Raw genomic sequence first — 16,116 nt, forward strand, 5'->3', positions numbered from 1 at the left:
ATCACGAGGTGGAACCTTTGTTTTATTTTTATTTTTCATCATGTAAAGGCACAGGCGTAATGGACACAAATTGTTTGTTTCCATGGCGCAGGCTGTAAGGGTTTATTTGCTTCAGGGAGCGAGAAAAATGCGAAAAATTAAAGTATTTTGACCTCTGAGGTCTAAACTAACACAAAATGATTGCTCCTGTTCATCAGCAGCGCATTCAATGCACACTGAGAGCTTCCCGACTACTTAAAATGCTGGGATTTGACAGAAGCAGCAGATAGAAATAGAAAAGCGCTATCTATGGCTCTGGAAGAGGCTATATGCGTCGCAGCACTTGTGTGCTGGACATCCGCTCTGTAAGCTGTTTCTCGTCTTAACCTTGGTGTCAGTGTGTCAGGTTGAACATTTGTTTTTTGTGTGGGGAATAAAAGAGTAAGACGCATTCCCCACATCCGTTTCTACTTGTAGATGAAGTGTAGGTCAGGGGTTTGGTGCGCTCTGGTGAGTTCATGTGTCGCTCAGGGCCATGTACTGTATGCACAGATGGGACATTTCTCACAACCGCTGGGGATTTCACCTCACCGAGTAACCTTGATGACGTGGAAGCTACTGCACTGACTAAACTAGACCGTGCTTCAGAAGGAAATGTTAGTGCTGACTGAATGAAATTAAATCTGCAGTCTTGATTTTGATAAGGTTCTGGGCCTTTATGTTGCAATTTCCCTGTGTTGTTTTCTTTCTTTTTTTGGTCCCTTTGCTTCTCCTTTTTCATGTTGTATTTGGCCTCATTGTAGTTATCCACACTGCCTGCATGTGTGCTTGTTTGATTCAGGGTGTGTGTCCTCACGTACACCTCAATCTTTGCCTGTGTTTGCACATGACCTGTGCGTGTGTGTGTTCCTCCATTATCTCCTGCACTGCCCGGCTCTCTCTTCCTCCTCATTGTTCTGCCTCTCTGCCTGTGCTGGGAGTCTGGAACAGGAGCTTGCAGGAAATCTCGTCACTTGTTGTGCAAAAGGGAAAGCAAACAGCGAGATGCACAAACACAGGAAGAGCTGCTTCCCTCACGTGGGCCCCGGCTGGGCATCTGTCGCTCCTTTGCGTTTATCATAACGCAGAAACGTGAGCGGCGTCTCTAACCGCACGTGCCTTTCTTTCCATCTTTCTGTCTCCTCGTCTTAGTCAACTTGTCACTGTCAGTTCCGTCTGTGCAGCTGCATTTCATGCCTGAGTGCTAATAAACAAGAAAGACCAGAAAATAATACATACAATTCATGAACGTGACGATTATCACAAGTGGAATTTGTGTCTTTAAACAACATCTTTGCACTAGCTGCCCGAAAAACTTTAATAACAGACATAAATTCTTCATTGTGGCTCTTCTGTGTTGCTCGGAGCAGATGACCTTGCTTTATTACTTTGTCTAGCCTTACATTACAGCGAACCCTTCACTGGTGCTGGTTTATTGGAGTTATCTATCAGAATATAATTTCTGAATGGTAAATGGCCTGTATTTGTATAGCGCTTTACACGTTCAGTCATCCACCCATTCACACACACATTCACACACTGGTGATGGCAGCTACATTGTAGCCACAGCTGCCCTGGGGCGCACTGACAGAGGCGAGGCTGCCGGACACTGGCGCCACCGGGCCCTCTGACCACCACCAGTAGGCAACGGGTGAAGTGTCTTGCCCAAGGACACAACGACTGAGACTGTCTGAGCCGGGGCTCAAACCGGCAACCTTCTGATTACAAGACAAACTGCCAACTCGTGAGCCACAATTGCCCAACAGCTAAAAGGTGAGCAGTTTGCACAGAGGCGTTTGGTCACTGGTCTCCACAGACTGCACAGTAGCTGCAACCTGGACAATGCTAGTCTTCATACAAACACACTGCTGAACATGCCAGCTGTTGCATAACCACTGTCAGGTGTGGGCTACATACTTCAGCACTGTCAGTGTTTCAGTGGGTTTCCAGTGTCGGGCTCAGTTTCCTGGGGAAGGAGTTTTTCGGCATTAGCATAGAGCTGTTTGGGGCTAAACTAGAGATGCTCCATTTGCTCAGCAAACACTTTCTGTGGCATTTTCACACAACCCCGCGGTTGAATAAATTATTTCTGGAATTTGAGTCTAAGTTACACACAGCCTCATTCGTATTACACAGCTCAGTGTTTGGTCACAAAGGGTCACTGTCCAATAGTTAACACTGTACAAACCAGCGTGATGTACACAAAATGTTTGCATGAAGCTTAGTGATGCAGTTGCTGTGCATTATGTTTTAAGTAGAGAATGAAAATTATGAAGTTCAGTATTGCAGTGAAATTAATAAGGGGACAAGAGGCCATAACGGCAACAATTAGAGCATTCATATAGAGCCTGCTGTCAATAAAAATAAATAAATAAAACTAATCAATGTTGCAATAAAGTATAAAAATAACTAAAAAAACTATATGTGTACTGTAGTATAGATTTTCCACGTTTTTAATCCATTTTAAATCTTTAGTGCAGAAAAACTTTTAAAGGATGTTTTTGCCACTGTAATCTTAAAATGTTTTTTTTTAATTAAAAAAAACAAAAACACACTCACTCACATATTGTGAGCCTCTGATGGAGTCCTGCATTGATCCGGTCCCAGATTTAACAGCCACACCAGTATGTGTGGTCTGGAAAGGTATGGCGTGCGAGTTGACTGCACAGATGACTGCCTCTTTTTGTGATGTAAAATGTGAGATAAGTAAAAATAGCCTTGAATGTTATTTAAATGTGAGTGAAAGAACCCTCTAACAAGGACGTTTATGTTTTGTCTTCAAGTTCAGATGTTACAGCTTGAGTTCATGCTCCTCTATATCTGTTATCGTCTAGACCATCCTTAGCTGGTCCGACCAGTTGGCCAGGCTCCATTTTTCTCTTTCTACAATCATAGGAAGTAAAGCACAGCTGTGGCTCTCTTTTCTAAGAGAAAAGACTAAGAACTTATAGTGATGTCCATAGAATGTGGTTTTAAGGTATTTTTTAATGCCACAAGAGGGCAGCACATCTACAGGTTACATGACTTTTCACCAGAAAGGAACATGTCTGTGGATAAAAAATGATTACCTGCTAGGAGTTGGGTAACTTCATTTGCTTAATCATTGATTTTTAGCAGGTCATATAAGGTCACTATTTTCCAAGAGATGGTGGAATATGCTCAGTCTCATGTGTGTTGAAGACTGAGAAAAGCGATGAAGATACTCTGGTTGCAGGATAAATGTAGATAAAGTACGAGTTGAGATAACGGAAGGAGAGGAGAGATCCAGTGGGCATGAAATCAGATCTTGTTGTTGCATAATCATGGCTTGCAGGCCTTCCCAGTGTGCACCAGGCTCGATGCAGTCCAGTATCACATGACTGTACCAAGCAGCTGCAGTTTTAAACCAGTGATACCAGTACACCACCAGCCTGAGGCTGATTGGGATCACTAGTTCTGTTCTTATTTGTGCTGAGGCATGCTCTGTTTTTCCCCTAAAACACACACACAAAGTGGGCGGTTCAAGTCCTCATTGTGTCCTCTCATCTGTAGTTTATTCCCATCAGTGTGTAACCATTTTTTTTAACCTGCAAACGTCTTCTGCAGAGTCCTTGCTTCTCATTGGCTCCTGTCATTCATGTCATAACGTCCTGCCTTTCACATATCAGCAATACCATGACACTGAGAGCCCGGATCTTCTTGACATAGCCTTCCTCCGTCATCTGTCTTCTCTTTTTCCCTTTATCTCTAATTCAAAGCCTTTATTCACATGCCAGCAATACCAGACAGCATACCAGTCGTCAGGACATCAGCGGCGGCCCGCACCTCTTCCTGCAGCTTTCCTCCCCTTCCTGCTGTCTTTCTCTCATGACTGTTTCTCAGCTCATGCGTGCCACAGGAATAATGAGAAAGCGTTTACTTTCGCTTGAGCAGTACATTATTTCTTTTTAACAGCAGGTGGCACCAAAGTCCCACCATCCTGAGAAAATAAAATCACCACTGTCTTTTAATTTACTGTGTCACATCTGCCCCTCGTGAATCTATCTTCACAGGCTTTGTGGTGCTACCCATCCTGGTGGCAGAAGCCCAAAAAGGTGGACAAGCAGTTCTCTTGCTTCTGTTTCAGGCCACGATGTGAAAGACAGACACACACAGAAAGACCGACCGCCTCCTGGCGTCACCCAGCCTGGCTGTGTATATATAGGCTCTTTCATACCACACCGCTTGGCTCGGCCCCAGCTCACATATACCTCTGCTGTGCTGTTTTTGTGTGCGTAAACATTTTTGGAGTGTGCCCACTTGTGTTGGAAAGAAAAACAGCATGTGTTTGGTTCTTGGCAGCAAAACCCTATGTACATTAAATTGCATAATCCAAACATGGTAGTGGTTTCGTAAGACTTTTTTGGCACTGAAGTAGGGAGTTGTGTGGTTTCTGTCAGTATCACCTCTGTCAGTGCTGGGAAACTTGGAGACTCTAAAGCTGGCCTCTCTTCTTATACATGCACTCAGGTTCCTGGAGCCTTGATATACTGTGTGTGTGTCTGTGTGTGTTTGTGCATTGCGGTCCACCAGAGTATTCCTGGAAAGCTTCAGAGCAGGAGCGAGGGTTGAAGGGGGCAGGGCTATTCCACAGCCACACACCAGCCAATGATGACCGCTTTCTGGAAGCTTCCCTGTCATTAAAAACGAGGCAGAGAAATGAACAGAGAAGGTTTATGGGTATTTTATTTTAACCTCTGTGCCCTCAGAAGCTTCATCTTTTAGACAGGAAAAAAAAAGAGAGGGAGAGAGTAAAGGCATTGCTGTTTGGCTGGCAACTTTTATCCTCATTAGTATGCAAGGAGATGCACTTACAGTTCACCACATTGTTGCACAACAAGAATAAGAGTGTAGGGAGGGATGGGCTGGATGGAGAGAAGTGATGCCAGGTGGAGGAAATGGAGGAATCAGCATAAGAATTGCAAAAGAAGAAAGCTCAAATTAACTTAATGAAGGGGCTGCAAACAGAGCAATAAATCAGGGATAGTTGAGGTGCAGGAAGCAGGAAGACTGAATAGGAGGAGCATCAATAAAACCCATGCTAATTGTGCCTCCGTGGTCTGCAGCGTTCACTGCCCCACACCTTTTAAAAGTCACGTTTTCTTGCTGTTGATATTCTCCCTCATACTCCTGCCTCCTGTTGTCTTCCTCCTCCTCTTCTCTACCTCCAGCTGCTGTTGTGCAACTCTGCAGTGACTGATGGAGCAGCTACAGCAGTGCCATTGATCAGCACTTTTGGTGCCAAGCTGCTCTTATTGTAATAAACAACTTGGAGCTATGAAACCAGTCCCGAGTATTTTGCGGCAGCAGAGGAAACACGCACACAAATGCCACACTGCACTTTTGCACTTATATATGATGTAATGCGGAATAAGTTGGATTACTTTTAAACTTAACCGCATGCCTGGATTCATTATTTTGTGCTTCTAATCCCTCAGGACACGTGCGCAAAACGTAATGAGATCTTTTATTTTGCTATTAGAGAAATTATTAACCAAGTAACTCAGGATTCTTTAAACCATATCCTCCTAGATTAGCTGGGCTTTCCCTGTAATTAAGCTGCTGTTGGAGAATTTAGAGCAAATGTAACATTTCTAAAACCCTAATTTGCCGTTACTGCAACACACAATGCTGTCCTGGATTTTGAGCCTTCATTGCATGTCATCTTCCCCTTCTCAAAGCTTACTCAGCCGTATAAGAAAACCACATCTCCTCTTCGCTTTCTGTGGTCTGGCTGTCTACCAAATTTTAGCTCCATTCTTGCCCTCTTTTCTCCTCTCCAACTCCTCCAAACAGTTTTTTTTTTTTTTTTTTTTTTTTTTTTTTAACAAATCCATTAAAAAGCCAAGCTTGACAAAACAACAGCTTTGCTTTATCTTTGGTTGTAGTCGGTGTACACAGATTATCAGGTGGTGTGAAGATTATCTGCCAGGTGAAAGAGCCCCCCCCCCCCGGATGGAAACAGACACACATGGGCCTAGCTTGAGGGGATCCAGTCTCACCTTTATGTCCGCTTAAATTATCCTCCAACTCATTTCATTATCATTTCTAAGGAAGGTGCTGGGAAAAAATGTGGCTATTACTCACTAGCAAGTCAGGATTGATCATTGTGCTCATCTGTACCTAATGCACGGTCAAGAGTTCCTTGGTATAGTAGATGGGGATTAATAGGCATACCCACCCACCCCCTTTTTATCATTACAAACCAACCATGTGATCAGCTGTGATTACCGTAGTTTTTCTTTATTAAACCACATCCTGTTAAAATCTTAATCCAGTGTTTATATGCCAGTAACAAAAGAGCCGAATAGTGCTCCTGGAGTTTAATGTAAAGTGACTATATGCGCGTTAGAAAGCCACAGATACACCTGGAAGGACTACTTTGGATTTAAATGGCATTAATGGATCCTCAGCCCTATTCTTAGCGTCAAATCTGTCTCACCCTTCAGGCGCTGACAAGATCCGTGTTGGGGTGGTGGCGTCTGGTTTGCGTTCAGCCTATATGGAGGAATATAAATGCGTATTTTTAGCTCCGCTGATAGGAAACGCGGTTGAAACATGAGATCCTCCGCGGGACCCTGTGTGGAGAGAAGAAAACTGACTCGCTTCGATCATCATTCTCCATAAAGGGACCTTTTTTGTTTTGTTTTTTAATGTTTTATTGTGTTTAGGGGTCACTTTTATATCGGTTTTATGCCGCCGAGTGGAGCCTGAGGAAGGGATGTAGATGTGGTAATATTGAAAGGATTCAAGTTACATTGCTTTCCTCTCTTTTGGAGTAAAGCGCGGTGGTTTGCGTCAGCGAGGCTGTGGACACAAAGCCGAGCAGTCTCAACCAGACTTCGTGTTAATATCACTAGATTTTTTCCAACTTACACCGACCACATGTCACCGGTACGAGGTCTGGCTTTGTTCTAATCGCAACTCCTGCGGCATGAAGACTCGTTAACCCTGCCCCATGCACGGAAACTAAATCGAGTCGGGAACCAAAGGAGTAGGAGGAGGAAGAAAAGAAGGAGGCGACGGGGTGGAGGACTGGGGAGAGGAACGGTAGAAAGAAACAGTTGTGGAGGAGAGAGGGAGAGGTCTGCAACAAAAAAACGAGAAAAAGGCGTTTGTTTGTTCTGCAGCGGTCCGGAGGGAGACGCGGCGCTGTTCGTTTGTTTCGAGCTGCGACAATAAGAAAGAAACACCATCAATTCTGGATTTCTTTATCCGCTTCCTGTCATCCAGGATGAGATTCAAAAGGAACGGGTCCTATACGTTAAATAGGTAAGAGTGCGGAGCAGTGCTGCCAGCGTGTGTCTGTATGGAGCGCGGGGGGAGACGTGTTGTCATATCCTGAGCTCCTAAATCAGTTCACGTTCTCTCGTAGTGCTCCGAGGTCTCTTTATGGCATCTCTGTAATGTTCTAGAGTAACGCTTCATGTTGCTAACGGAGAGTTTGGCTACTTTTCTACTGCAACATCAGCGATATTGCTGTGGCATTAGCTGCAGCTTGAGTCTTTGAAGGCTTGGTCTCTGCTGGCGTGGACATTAGAGGAAACTTTGTATTTATTTATAATGCACTTACACAATTTGAGTGAGTTTGCCATTTTAATGACAGCCTCAGAGTTGATTACCTTAAAAGCATTGGTTGATCAGACGGCTGTTAAATCCTTTAGTGTGTCAGCTCGTTTAACCGTTGGTGCCCTTTCACCAGCGTGGTACCCATGTGTAATTCAAGTTTCTGTAGCTGGATGGGGAGAAAAACCTGTTGGTCTCGCTTTTTTAGGGGTTGGGCTCTTTCTTTTGTTTTCCCTCTTCTCACTTAGGGAAACTGTGTTTTGTCCCTCTCTCCCTTCTTTATCCTCCCCTCGCTTTCCCCTTCCCAGGAATACCCTTTCTTGAGGTTACATCACCTAGCAACTTTGTATGTAGCGGCATGAATGATGTACCTCTGCCCCCCCCCTCCCCAACCGACCTTGCCTTTGCATGGTTGCAACAGCCTTCATTCATATACCAGTGTTTCAAAACCAATCACGAGTCAGGTCTTTCCACTGCTCATCGGTTCACTTTGTCTCTTTCTCTCTCCTCATCGTTATCAGTCCAAGTCACACGTTTGTACAAAAAAGTTTTTTCTGCTTTCCTCCAAATGAGTCATGCACAGCCCGTGCAACCGTTACTCCGGATGTCTTGATTTTATGGTTGGCTTGACTTATTTGGCAAAAACACACGCAGATGGAGACCCACAAGAAGCTGGTCACATTGTTGAAAGTGACAGTTGATTCAATGGCAGTTTCATTTCTTCCCCTTTCCCCTTGGCACTCCTTTTCCCCTTTGGCTTGTTATAAGATGTAGGACTTTCCGCTGTGCTTTACACACACACACACACACACCCCCACCACATCCTGACTCTCAGGTGCTTGGAAACAAAGGGGGCTAACGAGTGCCAACACTCATTTCATCACGCGGTTGAAAATGCGAGTGATATTATCACTGCATACGCGCTCAACCTCTTTCTTTTTTTCACTTAGGAAGTGTGTGTGTGATGTAGTCATGCTCCACATATACTTTCACATCTGTGTGGATGCAGGTGAGAGAGAGAGAGGAATAATTAAGCTATGACAGAGGAGGCCTTAAAGCTGAAGCTCCTGTTAGCACTTCTCCAGGGAGCAGAAGGAAGAAGATGAGGAGGAGGAGAGCTGACGTCATTGCTGCTGCGGTGCTTCTTTGTCATCTTGCATCTCAAAAACTTGTGCGCAGCAGGGTAAGAATAGGTTAGGCGAGAGAGTCTACAATCACTGCTGGCTTTTTTTGTTCGTTTGTTTTTTGTTTTTTTTCCACATTCATCTCACAGTTCAGAGCTTCTTTGAGAACTCAACGGCAGAAAAAGAGCAAAGCCCCCCTTCGCTGCGGTTACATAACTGCCATCTTCTGAAGGTGACTGTCTCCTGGCTCTGCTATCTCAGTCTTTTTCTTGGCAGGCTGCAGTGATTTGTTTTCACTAAACAGCAGAGTGGATTCGGTCTCTTTGACATTGAAGCGTCAGTATTCACTGGCATAGGCTGCCTTCGTTATGCTCAGTTAATCCTGTGTTTGTCTGGTGTGTCCGGCAGTGTCTGAAGCCTTCGATTTAAGCAGCAGACATTGATCTGTTCTCTGCAGTCCCTTAAAGTGCTTATGTGTGTTTTGAGCAGCGAGGAAGTGAATGATGGGGAGCAAAAGAAGCTGAATGTTTTTATTTGTGTCCTTCTCCTTATTTGCCCGCATCATAACTAGAGTACTCTGCAGTGATTGGCTCACTTCCTGGAGGCTTGTCTCTGCGCTATCCCCTCCCTTACCGTACCTATGCATCATTTATATGAATGAACAGTCACAGGCACTTATATGTGCTCAAAACGCTGTATAACCTTGTGCTGCGTGTTCATTCCCGTGTTCAGTCCTTTCTCGATATTAATGCAAGAGCTGGCAATCACCTTTCTGCAGTTACGATGACGGTGCAAAACTGCGAGTCTGTCAGCTTCCTGAACTCCTCGACTTTCTGCAGAGGTTGGACAGGATTTGACTCAGACTTCGATTTAGTAAACATTGTGTGTTTGGTCTGCGATGGGTGGAGATGGGATGTTTAGCCCTTGTTTAGGATGTATACAGATGTCAAGATTACTGCCTCCCAGGGATTTTCACCCCCCGCTCCCCTGCCCCCCAATGTCCCTCCTTTTCGCTCTACCCTGCAGTCCACCATGTACTGCCCAGCAGTCAGCAGTTTGTTTATGGGACTCTGTTTGCCAAGCTAATCTTCCCGCCTTTCAAGTGTGAGCCAGCAAGTGGGAGGGAGGGAGAGAGGGAGAGAGAGCGAGCGCAAGAGTGTGAAAGTGAAGCAGGCAGTTGCAGTAGTTGGAAAGGAGCGAGAAAGAGAAACCTGCTCAGAGAAGTGCGTCTAGTTTTGTGAATGGTTGTTTGTTTTGAGGTGTTTTTCTCTGCCCGTCCGGCCAGCTTCGTGCGTGACCTGCGTTGAAGTCGAAGGTCTTTGCAGCAGACATATGATTACACTCAGTGCTACGTTGGAGCTGGGAGCAGTTTTCCTGGTGCACCTGTAGCAGAGTTTCAAACGGGAGCAAAAACGGGGAGGTGAAACGGTATATAGGGTGCTGTGGTTTGGAGCATCGTCACCTTGGCTCTGCTTGATCGACTGCTGGATGGGGGTGCTGGTGTGCTGTGACTGCTTCTTCTATAGGTATATTTTACGTGTCGACTCTTGACCTTTCATTCCCCTTTTGTTGTTGTTGTTTCTTGCTGTTGAGAGTATAATTTCTAGCAGTCTTTAAGTTAAACTTCAACTTCTCCATCTGATCCCTCCTCCCGTTTCCTCTCCTGCCCACTCGCTCTCTGTTATTGTGCTGCGGTTTGGGGGAGACTTTTGAGGACACTGCTGCTGTAACAGGCAGATATTCTGCTGTAGTCAGACACACACTGTATCTTGAATTGTGGGGAGGGCAAGAGGAGGGGGGGAGGCACGGAGTTGCAGACAAGGGGATGTCGATGGCTCATAGCCAGGCTCCTATAGCTGAACAGAGAAGCGGAGTGCTAGACTTTGGAGGTTATGGGTTTTGTTTGGAGGGTAGGTTAGAACTGGTTGAAATAAAATGGAATACAGCCAAAAGGTAGCTCGTCAGTCATGCTTGCCCAGCTTCTCCTCTCATCCTGTTGTGTGCCCCTTTGGCTGTGCAACACTGTTTGTTTTTTTTGGACACAGTGTTCCAGCATAAAGGGACAGGGGAACGTTTTTCCTCGTCTTCTGTTTCCCCTGGTGTTTGCAGAACACTGGACTTAACAGACTTTGCTCTTTAAAAGAAAAAAGTAAATGTTCCCAGTTTGTTTTTTTGTTCCCCCCCCCCCCCCCCCCCCCCCTCCCGCAGATAGACCTAGCACGGCTATGCAGAGCTTTAGTTTTAAAATCTGACTGGCTTACTGGCATGCACGTAGCTGGTTATTGTGCTTGAAAGAGAGGCTAAGATGATATAGGCTCTTGGGCAGTTGGAGCAGAAAGATTCTGGTTCTTCTCTCTTGTGGTTTTAGGGCTAGCCACTCGAAGCGTGCCCCAACTGCTGTATAAAGTCTAAATATAGCTTTCTAGTCTTAAAGGACCATTTTGATGGTGAGGGTAAAATTGTAGCTTTAACACATCCACCACAGCTGGATTCGATTAGGCCTCAGTGGGATTCAGAACTTTGTTTACACTTCATCGCTACTTTTAGCATGAATAACAGCCTGTCGTTTCTGTGTGTGCGTAATGTAAATCTAAAGCTCTGCATGTGTTAAATGCTGTTGGTGAAATGCACACAGAAGCCTGGTAAAGGCAGGGCTTATGCCAGAACTATTTAACTATTCTCCCCCCATCATGGTGAAGGCAGGGGTGGGACCTGATCCTGATGTCTCTTGGGCTCATTAAGCCAAAATGGGCTCTCAGGTCTATTTTTAGCTCTTCTCTTCCTTTGCGACTTCATCAGCCAATCAGATGTCTTGGCAGTGATGTTATATTTCTTGATTAATGTGTGTTTTAGGAGGCACACCCATCTGAACGGGTCCTCGTTGACCTCGACTCGAGGCAGCCCTGGGTCCGCTGGGCTCCGGTGTTTAAGCTTTCAACGGTAGCATTGTGTGAAGTAGAAAACGCCTGCCAGCACTCCAACAATCACTGTCAACTCCAATGTCGATCATGTCATTTAGAACAAAGCCATCTGAAACGTCTGTCGTCGTATGACGCAAGTAAAATAAAACTGACTTGGCTTTAATTACTTGGCCGTTGTATTATGTTTCTGTCCAGTCAGTAGCTTTGATTTTTATACATAGGCAAAATCGGGGGAGGAAACGTGTATAGGAAAGATAAAAATTGCTTTCAAGTCTAAAATATGCAAGTGGCATCATTCTAATGGCCAGCAGGGGGCAGAATTCAGGGGTATAGAATTCTACATGGACATAAACCGTATTACCTCTGGAAATGTTATCCAAATAACTTAACCGATAAAGCAGGGACTGCAGTCACTTTGCTGTGAGAGTGCTGATACATTTAGCCAATATAATATAATACTTTAATTTGAATGATGAAATATCTGAAAATTAACTGCAAACGTATTATTAGAAGCATATTGTTCGATCACATATATGTAGTGTACTATATCCTAGTGTTTTTGTTTTAATTGAAATTTAACCCTTTTATTACCGATACATTAAAGACAGGAAGCTAACACGGCCACGTCTACATGTTCGTGCCACTGTTTTAATCTTGCGTGCTTCATTTCTTTCTTTCTGTTGGTAGATTGTCTCGTCTAACCAAGGGAGCAGAAAATACTTCTTATTCTTGCTGAGCGTGACTGTCCTGATGAGTTTCGATTAAATAGCTGAATTAAAATGGTTTCAGTCTCGTTGGCGGTTATCTAAGGAACCCCTCACTAAGATCTTTATGTATTGTAACGTGTAGAAACCATTCTCGTGCTCTCACATACTCTTTGCACCCACAAACTCACAAGAATTGATTTTTCCAGGGTCTCTTCCAACGCAACACTCCTGAGGCAACTACTGCTGTTGGAGTTGAATCCAAGGTCAGGGTTTCATTCAGTTTTTGAATGTCAGAGTTGTGGTCGTCAGACCTCTCTACACAATTACAGCATGAAACAAAGAGAAAATTTCAGTTTTGGCAGCATTTTGTGGTTCAGCGTTTCTCTACCCGTAAGACATGTTGCTGACACGTCGCTGGAAAGCGGCTGCAGTCAGACTGTAAGGCTCCATCACATGACAAAGCTTGTGTATGTTTGCTTGCAGTGGGTCACTTGGTTAGTTTTATAATGTGCGGTGTAGAACAATAGCTGTGTGTCGTACTAGCAGAGCAGACCATACTGGATGCCATGTGTCTCTCATTAGGCTGTCTTTGGCAGACCGGGCTGCTGTCACAGAGCTGAGCTCAACAAGAACACCATTCTCCACCAACAAGCCCCGCGATCCTTCCCCTCAGCCCAGCGGGCTCCCTTATTCTGTGGCTCACGGTCGCTCAGATTGATTGGAAATGCTCAAATTTTTCAGGAAAGTTTGTTGAAACGACTAATGCCTAGGCATGCCATATAACCATTATCTATTCAATTCCTGGAAAAAGTGAATGGAATTATTTCCTGTGGCTTTGTGTTGTACAATAGGCAGCATTTATCATTCCAACTTGAGAAAAAGGCTTACACATCAAATCAAACTGTAAGATCAGCCTTTACATTTTAGATAAGGGCTGTAATATGTAGTCGTTTCTTCTTTTTTTTTAAAAATCTGTTGTCCTTGTAACCCGACTAGTGTTTGTCATAAACTACTCCACCCAAATAAATGAGCCATAGAGTTGAAAGTCAACCAGCAGGATTTTGCAAATCTTAATTCTCACATATATTAGACACTCCCTGACTGGCTGCAAAAAGGCAAATGCCTGCAGTCAGACCGTGCCCTCGTTAAACCTGGTGAATTTGTAAATCGATCTTTATCTGGCCTCAGAACACTGCTGGTTGTAGGGCTGGGCTATATCATACCATTCACGGTAATACCGGTGTAGTTTTGGGCAACGATAGGAAAATGAAATATCGCGATAGAATATGGGTAAAACGCACATGCCTTTGTTTACATACGCACATGGCGGCGACGCAGAATGAGAAGAGCGAAAGCGGATCGTTGAATGAAACGGACGAACCAGAACTGGTTTGTAAAAATGCTGCAACTTCAGTGGTGTGGAACTGGTTTAGCTTTCGTGCGTCAGATAAACAACAAAGCACTATTTATGGTAGAGCATGCTAGCGGGCCGTCGTTATTACCGTGTTTTTTGGAAAATGCGGCGCACTTAAAATCCATCCTTTGATTTTTCTGAAAATCGACAGTGCCTCTTATAATCCCGTGTGCCTTATGTATGAATTCTGGTTGTGTTTACTGACCTCGAAATGATTTTATGTACACGGCGCTCGAAAATCTGTCAAATGTTTCAGTGCGACTTTGCTAAGCTACGAAGCCGCGCCGCTTGATGGATTGTCGGAGCGTTACGGCTATCGTAGGCAGCCTCGCGGAGTGATACGTACTGTGCTTCAACATAATATTACAGTATTGTGTGTGTATAACCTCTTTTTAAGTTTTGTGGATATTATACATAGTTATGCTGAGGATATGTCGGCCACTTTCCACTGGAAACGCCTTTTGGTTAAACTGTCAGCGAGGAATTTGCTTGTTTAAGTGAAAATACATTGATGGGTTTTTTGCACTAATAAAGTTGAGGAGTTGTAAAGTATTTTGTCTAGTGTCAATTATATCGTCAGTTATATTGTTATCGCAAATTTTCAAATGTATATCGTGATAAATATTTTTGGTCACATCGTCCTGCTCTACTTGGTTGGTTTTGTAATGTGTGATGAAAATGAAGGCGTGTTGAATAACTGTCAGATTGTTTATTGAACTCAGCTGAAGGAGGAGGAGGAAAAACAGCTTCATCAAAAGCATGGCTTTACCAGTTTGATCTTCTCTCCAAACTGGTTCTTCAGTGATGAAACCATGACTCAGTGCCAGACAGTCCCTTTGTCTGTGTCACTGAAGTTGTTGCGATCTCCTGGGAATAATCAGTGCATTAGAAACACAGTAAGGGATTGTGGTACAATATCATCCATGTCTAAGGTGCCCAGAAGAGAGGAAATAATCCAAACAGGTCAAAAATCCCCCCCAAAAAATTCCAGTGCCTCCTGTAGCTTCTAGTCCTGATGAGTCAAATAAAAAATATGAATACTGTTAATGGGAACAAGTAAAAATCAATTTAAATGACAAACAGCCACTGCACAACTGGAAAAAGCATATTGTTTTTTTTCTGTTTGTTTCTCACTAGTTTGAGGCTTTCCTCTGCACATGCCCAGTAGGAGACGTCTTATCACCCAGCATCTTAATGTGGAAAGAGATATTTGAAGAAATGAGGCATAAAGGGGTATCTAAACAAGGACATCTGCTTTTTAATGAGTTCTTCTGGGCTTAATTTCCTGACGGTGTAACCTGACGTCCTCCATATAAACATAACTACACATCGTATTGACGCAGAATCCATTTTTTGCGGTTGGCCCGTTCAGCACCGTTGATGAGAGAATAACGGTCATCATTTCAGTATAAGCATGCATAAATGTCAGTAAATTCTTGGAAAGAAAATGCAAAATGTGCTAAGAAGTAAAAAAAAAAAAATTTAAGGGACAAACATATTTGTTCCTGGAACAAATAAACTGAACACAACAAGATTGGGGTGATGTCAGCCAGTTACCTAGGTTACGCTGTACATTCACCACAAAAGTCTAAATCTGCCGTTAGTCAGTTCACATGTTAAGCAAGCTCTGTCCATCTTGCCTTAACTGACTGTCCTCTACGTTCACCTGCCCTCTAGTCACTGCAGAGGGCAGAGCCTCACACAAGAGGCTGGTTGCATAACACAGTCTGTGTGTGTGTTTCAGAAGCAGCCCTGTTCTGCTGGCTCAGGAGGAGTACAAAGAGATGGCCTTGCACTAACCTCACCTCCGCATTTAGATTCTCTCAGTCAGCAGCACACATGCTTAAATCAAAAACCATTCGACCACTTCGCAGGTTTTTTGTTTCTGAAGTATCCTTTTCCAGTTTGTGGCAGCGAAACAATAACAAGGTGAAGACGGTACTCTCCACGTTACCTATCAGTGCAGTTTAGACAAATGTTACCCAAGAGTGTTTGTGTGTGTGGCAGCAGGTGCCCTGTAGGCATCGGAAAACGTGTTACAGCTGCATGGTGGCTCAATTGGCAAGTGGATAATGGCTTCATTGTGTTGGCTCAGTTTCTCGGTTGGTCAGGTGGCAGGAAAGGGGCGAGACAAATTTCACTACCAAAACAACGTGTCTGGAGGCTTTGTACAGGCTGTAAAGGTGGCGGGTTGTTGCAGAAGCAGCCCACGTCTTGTGTGTTTAGCCTCTGGCAACAACAGACCCATTTGAGTGGAGAGGGGAAGTGCCTGGGCGTCTCATTTCCTGTTTGTCAAGCTTGTCCCATGCAGTTGTGAAAAGGGAGGGGTGGTCTGGTTCTGTCTAATT

The 16,116-nt window shown here is 44.3% G+C and overlaps 1 protein-coding gene across 4 annotated transcripts in view; it reads left to right on the plus strand.

The window, feature by feature from the left end:
- mob2a (MOB kinase activator 2a) overlaps positions 1-16,116 on the plus strand; it is a 55,763-nt gene that overhangs the window by 15,845 nt on the left and 23,802 nt on the right. Inside the window, exon 1 of one of the 4 annotated variants that reach the window (XM_082540010.1) lies at positions 6,502-7,308. The exons of 1 other annotated variant lie outside the window; for it this stretch is intronic. In XM_082540010.1, coding sequence (XP_082396136.1) covers positions 7,271-7,308 — 38 coding nt within the window. In that variant the 5' untranslated portion in view covers positions 6,502-7,270. Of the gene's footprint in view, positions 1-6,501; positions 7,309-9,915; positions 10,253-13,672; positions 13,744-16,116 lie in introns of those variants that run through there. 2 more of the 4 variants (XM_082540011.1, XM_082540012.1) reach the window with 2 other exon arrangements.

This window comes from Aulonocara stuartgranti (assembly GCF_965226115.1).
Source record: "Aulonocara stuartgranti genome assembly, chromosome: 7".
In the NCBI taxonomy this organism is placed as follows: Eukaryota; Metazoa; Chordata; class Actinopteri; order Cichliformes; family Cichlidae; genus Aulonocara; species Aulonocara stuartgranti.